The sequence below is a fragment of the Limulus polyphemus genome, unplaced genomic scaffold (genome assembly GCF_000517525.1).
Source record: "Limulus polyphemus unplaced genomic scaffold, Limulus_polyphemus-2.1.2 Scaffold416, whole genome shotgun sequence".
NCBI lineage: Eukaryota > Metazoa > Arthropoda > Merostomata > Xiphosura > Limulidae > Limulus > Limulus polyphemus.
In genome coordinates, this window is record NW_013666026.1 from 235,996 (window position 1) to 243,880 (window position 7,885).

General features: G+C 31.1%; 1 protein-coding gene across 3 annotated transcripts in view; it reads left to right on the forward strand.

Moving 5' to 3' along the window:
* LOC111085473 (protein TMEPAI-like) overlaps positions 1-5,682 on the forward strand; it is an 81,485-nt gene extending 75,803 nt beyond the window's left edge. For 2 of the 3 annotated variants that reach the window (XM_022384227.1, XM_022384226.1), the window contains exon 3: positions 4,227-5,682. In XM_022384227.1, the coding sequence (XP_022239935.1) occupies positions 4,227-4,844 (618 nt within the window). In that variant the 3' untranslated portion in view covers positions 4,845-5,682. Of the gene's footprint in view, positions 1-1,837; positions 2,050-4,226 lie in introns of those variants that run through there. The other variant, XM_022384228.1, reaches the window with a different exon arrangement.
* The last annotated feature ends 2,203 nt before the right edge of the window (positions 5,683-7,885 follow it).

The following is a 7,885-nucleotide window of genomic DNA, read 5'->3' on the forward strand; positions in this document are numbered from 1 at the left end:
GTATCGGGAGACTACTAGATATGGAGTAGTCTTGTATATATAAGACCGGCCAAGAAGCGACGGGAACAATGTGTAATTGAACTGCCGACAGAGGGAGAGTATTGTTGAGTCGAGCACGTGAGACGTTCGTTGTGAATTATAGCGTTTGTTATAGCGCGACTGTGGAAATTAAGTGCATTGCAAAGTTGTATTCAGAGAGAATAAACCAGTTTTATTTAAGAAAGGACTTGTTTCTTCGGAAAGAATTTTTACGGAAAATTAACTAACGAACAGAGACGTAACAGTACAATAAAGAATAATTTAAGTTTTTGAACCTGAGCCATGAGATGTGTATAAAACTATAACCGTCATTACAGATACTTAAAAATAAACACTGTTATCAGAAGAAAAAATATATAACCATTATGTTCAACAGAAAACTTGTTTCTAATATGTTCATGAAAACATTACAAATAAAAAATGCATGAAGTTTTCTGAAGTGTTTTTATGTACATGTCCTAGAGATTAGATGTGGATAAAAGTTTTTAAATCTTAATGTCTAAAAGGTTTCTATAAGCATTATAAAGGTCAGTTTTAGACAAAAGCACATATCCTTATTAAAAAATTATAATATTTTTTATAGACTTTCTAGAAGTTAACTTTAGATAGATAAACTGTTGAATTCTTATAAGGTTTGTGCATGATTTCCAAATTCCATCAACTGTGGGTAGATGATGATGACTTCCAAGGGCCTGTCTGAATAACCCAAAGGCACATAAGTCCGTGAGAGATGTCTGTGAATGGTAGAGCATGAATTATATTTGTACAAGTTCAGTTGAACATGTAGCTGAATGTTTTTTTGTTTTTTTTTGTTGGTGGAGTCATACTTACTTGACATGCTCTCTATATGCAGGTGGCATTCACTTACAGTGTAGGGGTTTTAGCATGTTACACTCCAAAATTTATATTTTTCTTTATTCTGTAGCTGTTCAACTTACCATTATAGCTATATTTTGCAACCACCATAAAACACTGGGTAAACTTTCACAACATGCTCTATACATTTTTTGAAATGTTTGATCATTGGTAGAATTATAATAAAATGTCTAAACTTTTGCAGACACAACTTAATGAAACGTATGCTTTGTCTAATGTAACAAAATCTGTCATATGTCAAGAATTTCTTGTACAGCATTCAACAGTTGATTTTTCCATTCAACTATCTGTAGAAGCTTGGGAACATACTCTTGCATGTTTTTGTAGATTTTAAATCTGTGTGAATTATCTTATGCACAGTAGCAAGAGCAGTTCCTACTTTACTTTAGTTGCAATGGATCCCTGTGTTCTTAGGATACTTCATGAGATAAGACATTTAACTTTTATCACTACCCCTGTTATCCAACTAGTAGTGACTCTTGAAGTGTCCTGCTTTTTTTCTTACTGGGATCAAGCTCATTTCTTGACCAATACAGCTCAACACTAAAGATATTTCTGTCTTTGAAATGCTTAAATTTTGCATCTTGCATTCTTTTTTAATTGTAGAAAGGAAAACTTTGTGTTAGAAAGTCATGTAATGTAACTTTCCAGAAGAGTCAATTTTAGATGCCAGGTGCACAAGTAAATCATCATAATATGGACTGCAACAAGATTGTCAAGACTTTTAATGTATGTAGTCACAGGTCAAGGGGATGGCAAGTATACATTTCAATAAATCAGTTTCACAATACTAAGTTCCTGATGTTGAACTCTGGAAGAAATGCATGTTTAAGTGGGTAAACTATTAGTCACAAATTTTTGTTGATTTTTATCAATCTCGTAATGTTTATTGATAAAAATATTGGGAAAAATCTATTAAATGATGAATTAAAAATGTTATTTATTTGGAATTCTGACTCAGAATATGAAATAAGAAATAGTAATTGCCTGAAATCAGGGGTTAAATTAGAATAGAATGGGTCCAAAACTGTGTTCTGTTTCTTGAGGATGCAAGCTATTAGAGTTTCCAGTCTTCTGATTGGAAGAAAGAAGTGCTCTGTAGTATCACAGCTAATACAAACTGGATCACAAAAGGTAATTCCATTTCTTTCAAAATCCCAATTTAACCACTGCGTGAAATTGTTAAATTTATTGAATATGGGCAAATAAGATTCTCAATAAGCAAAGATTTTTTCGAAATGATGAATGAATCACCAAATGTATGCTGAGAGCCAAATGTTGGTTAATGTGCTAACACACAGGTTTTCCAGAAGTATATAAACCCAAAAACAGAAAACCGTTGTTAAATGATATTGTTGAAATAAAAACGAAGAGAAAAATTGAGAAAGATATCAAGTGATGAAATAACTAAAAAAAAAGCTGATGAAACTGGTCAATTAAAATTTGTGGCAAAATCAAATACTTACTATAAAACAGCTAGCAGGTAAACATGATTTTATCAGAAAGCTAGGACAGTGTTAGGAATATTAATATGAAAGAAAATGTATATGATTGCTGTGAGAATTGATGGGTATCACTTTTGTCGGTCAAAACTGTACTACTCCTAGCTCTTGTTTTGAAATTCAGAAACTGTGTATTCTGCACTGATTAAAAAATATTTTTTTGTTGTGAATCATCTTACTTGTAAATTGTCAATCAAATGTCCTGAACAGTGTTTTATTGTGTATTGTTATGGCTTTGCAGTGTGTGCTAACAAGTATTTTAAGTATGAACTGCATAATGGCAGCATCAATTTTGAAAGGAAGAGGCCCTAAAAACTTGGATAAAATGGTCTTGAAAAGTACTTGAAAATCCTAGAAATTTGTTTTTTTAATAGAGTTTCGACCATGATTAATGTTGAGTTACTTTTTACACCGTAGAAAGTAGCTACAGACATGTAGCTGCAAACAGTACTTGTAATGACTCAACAGGCATTAACTGCAGAAGTTTATAGTCTTCTGACATTTTTCAATTGCAACAAACACTGACATCAGAAGTCTGTAGCCGTATTTATATTGATATATTTACTTGCACAAAATAACTCAGGGCATTCTGTATCTATATGAAATGGTTATAGCCATTCTACAGACATTGGCTTTAAAAATATATAGTCTGTCTGTGTGGAGATTCTTTAATTGCATGGAGTAGCTATGAGTATTCTGTAGCTGTGTGATATAAGATAAACTAACCACTCTACAGCATAAAAAAAATTAATAATAGTTATTTTCTTATACATTATTACAAATGCTTACACAAATAACATATTTAGAAATATATTGTAGTTTCATGTACATGCCAAACACTGAACTGCACTAATCCTGCCCCTGAGAATGGTCACACATGGTTGAAGGCTTAGCTAAAGAAATATCTATGATCAAACCTGGCTGACTTGTTAATGAATTTTTATGATTGGGTCTTAATAGTTTTTGATATGTTGATTGTAACTGGAGACAGAGATATTGGAAACTCTGGTTTCCCTTTTCTGTTAATGAGCTTTGCTTAATGATGCGAGTAACTTGGCATTCTAGCCAGAGATATCAAAATTTACAAATTTATGATAGAATTCTAAGCTAAACTATAATGTTGATAATTACCTTGGTCTTTGTCAATTGAGAATGCTTCTCTTATATAAAGTGGTTATAGACTTTTAAAGACTGGCTTTAGAAGTATATAGTCTGTCTGCATTTAATTTATTTAGTTTAGTAGGAATGACAACTATTATATACCCATATTTTAAATGTAAGACACTCCCAGAATAATATTTTGTATATTTACTGATTTATTTCTTTTGTTTTGACATAAATAGTAGTAGGTTAAGAAAACAGTGATTAAAGTTAAGGCTTAACAAGAATAAATATAGTTTAAATTTCCAGATAGTTTTCAGCAAAATTCTGTACATTCAAGGTGCTGTTTTAATAGTTAGATTAGTGATTATTTATTTTTAAAAAACCTTCAGATTGAGAAATGTATGGATGAAGGATAAAAATTGTTTAATCAAATGATATAGACTTTCTGGTATTATGTTGTTGTTTTTTATATACACAACAAAGCTGTATGTCAAACTCTATAAAGTTCCATAAAAAATGTGTGAATTACTGAAAGCTAAGTCAATAATTTTCCATATTTGTGGGATATAAGTATTATAAAGCTACTCAACCATATAAAAATAAAAGGTCAAATTGGCAAATTAAGTGTAATTTTTATTTTTCATGCTGTTATTAACTATGTATATGTCTAGTAAAATTACAATTTTTTTTCTTTGACTACCAAAGATCCTGTATAGTTCTGATAATGTAGAGGAACATCAAAGAAGAGAGGTTTTCTCCCAACATGATCGACAAATTAGACAGCAGGCAATGCAGATGGACATTACCTTAGGTTTACCAGCCACAATAACTTTACCAGATGGTGAAGAATTCCCGTATAATAGTTTAAAGTCTATCCATTTGCAGGATTACTGTCAAGACAATGAAATTCTTAGAACTTGGATAAAACCACCTCCAAATAGAACAGTATTTGAAGAAGAGAGTCCTCCTCACTATCAGTCAAACTCTTTTATTCTTTTATCAAAGCCAGCAGTCTTGCAGAATTCAAATATTACTCCCCTAGTCATACATTCAAACAGAATTAGTCTAGATTTTAATGCTTGTTTTCCCAATAATCAGTGTAGTTATGTACAAGAACCTTGTAATTCCATGCTCCATTCTAATGTTAGGATACCTAACATGATGGCCACCAGAGATACCACAGGTGGTAGTTCAGACAGTAGAGATATATCTAGTAAGACACAGTCTTTCTTTACTGCATCAGATCCACCTCCCTTCTACAGTGACCTCACTATCAGTCAAAACCAAGACCTTTCTAGTGATACCACCATCAGTAAAGTCTGACCTCTTGTCAAGTTGAGTAAACAGGAAGTATTTCTGTGGAAGAAATGTGATATGTAGCCTTTGTCACCACATAAGGAGGGTGATGTCACATACAAACAAAGAAGAGCCACTCCTGGAGGACCAGAATCAGAGCTATCTGTAATGATAGCTGCTGATAACCCAGTGTAAGAGTGCCTCAGATAAAGTTGTGATTATCTTTGATTATTCACATGTAAACAGTTTTGCTTTTTTTTTCTGTGCTACTTGCTCTCAACATCCAATGTATTGTAATGTCAGAGACATTAATGGTTATTGATACATGGTGTGTGTTTTTTTTCTTTCAAAGAAGTAAATGAATAGATGAAATTTACATTCTACAGCTTCATTTTCCAACATACTTCATATTTTTTGACTTCTGGTGTCCAAGACACTGATTTGTAAATTGTGTAATTTCAGTTATAAGAGTAAATGTAGATACATATGAAAGAGTAACTATATATGTGAATGTTAGGAAATTTAAAAAGTGACTTCTGTCATGATCAGAAGCATGGACTATAAGGAAATGTACAAAGACCTGCATTATTCAGAGTTACTGCAGGAAATGGTGCTATACATGGTTAAAGAATATATTAGTTTACTTGAGAAAGAAGGGCTTAGACCAGACAGAATTGGGTGCATGGTACAGAATATTCTTGTTATTATAAAATTTATGATAATTTTTAAGCAAAGTGCCCTTTTCAAGCTTTTATCTTCTTGCGTGTAGGCCTTCAAGTGATTTTTTTTTCGTTCCACATTTCCGGTTTAGAAGTATTGTGTATTATTTTCTAATATTACAGTTTTTCTCAAAGAAAGACAAGTATTTTTTCTTATATAATCGTTTTCAAATTTTTTATTTCTCTTTCGTAGAAAGTCTACAAAATATGCACTAAGTGTTAAAATAAGTTTTCATATACAGAATAGAATTATTTATCATCTGTGATTTTTTAAAATTTCTAGTTAGTCAACTTTGTTGTAATGAAATTTAACAGGGTATCAAAAGAAAGTGAAATTTTCAGTTTGTAAAGACCCCAACCCAAAAGTGTAGCAGTTTTTGTTTGTTTTTGTCTCATATCTGTAATTCTGGTCAACAGTGAAAATCCTGTGTGTTAGCTTGTAGTAGTTGTTGCATGTGTTGTTGTCATACTGTGCTGTGCCAAGTATGTAAAAAAAAAAGAAAAGCAAAAGCTTTTTCTATTGTTGTGTTATTGTTATGTGTAATTTATCAACTGCTTTGGATCGGGGTTTTAGGTTGTGTCTGTTGATACAGTTGAAGAAAACTGTACTTTTCCACTAGATGGTATTTACACTTTCAAAAGTCTTGAGCATTTAAATGGATATTAAGAGGTCACCTCATTCTTAAATATATTTTTTATGCTTCTACATAACAACTCAGATGGGTTTGAATGATTTAACATAGTCTAACAGTATTGTCAAAAGTTACAAGGATAGCAATATGTGTTTCTTACTAGATAGTTTAGTACTCTTGCACGGTGAAATCAGTGAAGTAGCACAAAAATGTATAAGTTTTGAATGTCTTAGTATTTCCAAAACTTAGAAATTAGATTTTTTGTTTGCAGGAGATTTAAGTTGATAAACCATTATTGTAATTTAGATAAATCAAAAGGACAGGACCACAAAATACGTTATAAAAGTACATAGAGCAAAAATTTGTCCACCACAAAACAGATGTAGTTAAAAAACAAATACATTTGACCACTCTAATTTAATACTCACTTTAAAAACACAAACTTAAGTGAACTAATCTTTACTTTCTTTGGTTTTATTCTATTTGTCTTATTTGAATGTAGTTTATTTGTAAAGTTGGTAAAAACCCCAACACTTAATCAGTTTTTTCATACTTACGAAGTCTTCTGAAAACTTAATTCCCTCTCTCTCTCTCTATATATATATATATATATATATAATATATATTTAAAATTTCTTATCCTTTTTCATTTTATATAAAACCCATTGTTTATTTATTCCATTGCTATGAAAAAGTAAAAATTTATAATTTTCCCATTCATATGATTATATTCAAAGTGTACTTTTTACAATAAACATTTGTTAGTATTGATAATAGGTGTAATAATGAGAATAGTCATCTCTAATTGGAGTAGGGTTGAGATTTGACCAAGAATAATTGGTCAATTGGCCAACCAAATATTGTCAAAGACAGCCAAATATTACTTAAGAAATACAAATAAATATTGGTGAGCATTGTTATGTATTACAATTTTGAAAGGTCTGAAACTAAGTTAACTGATACTTTAAATTTAGTAGTTAAATGGTACTTTGGATTTAGCAGTTAAGTAAAAGCTGATATATAGTCAGATTATGATATTTGCCAACAAGATTGATACACAAAGTTTTCTTTTTGAACACAAATATGTTTTAATATACAAACAACAATACAATTTACAAAAACAGTTATTTCAAATAGTTATTATAAACAATGATTTATATACAAAAATTTTACAAACAAGGAATATAAAGTCTTCTTTCTAGTCTGGAACTTCCTTGATGTCTTATTGAGGGTTCACGATGAGCGAGTTAATTATGAGTTGATGTAAGCACAATTCGCATAATGCGGAGCTAGCTAGCTTTGTCCTTCATTATTCACCAGCCACACATATCGTGTTTTCCACAATCAAGCTATATAATGTTTTCGTAAAATACTAATGTCCGATGAGAATCCATTGAAGGTAAATTATTTGTAATGTTCGAACTTTGTAGATGTTCCTGGTCAAATATCTGAAGTTTTCCAATTGATAAACATTATAACAATCACAGTTATAGCTTCCGAAGTTTATAGCACACTGACTATTGCAAACCTATAATAGATACTCCATTTTGGCTCATCGCGTTGGTTATATTTATAGGTGTGTGGAGAGTTTATAGAAAATTCAGATTACCTAACAATACAAAGCTACACTAGCATTTACGTACACACATATATTGTTGATTCTTACACTCAAGAATCTTTTACAACATTAGAGAATAGGCTGGAGTTTCGCAATACA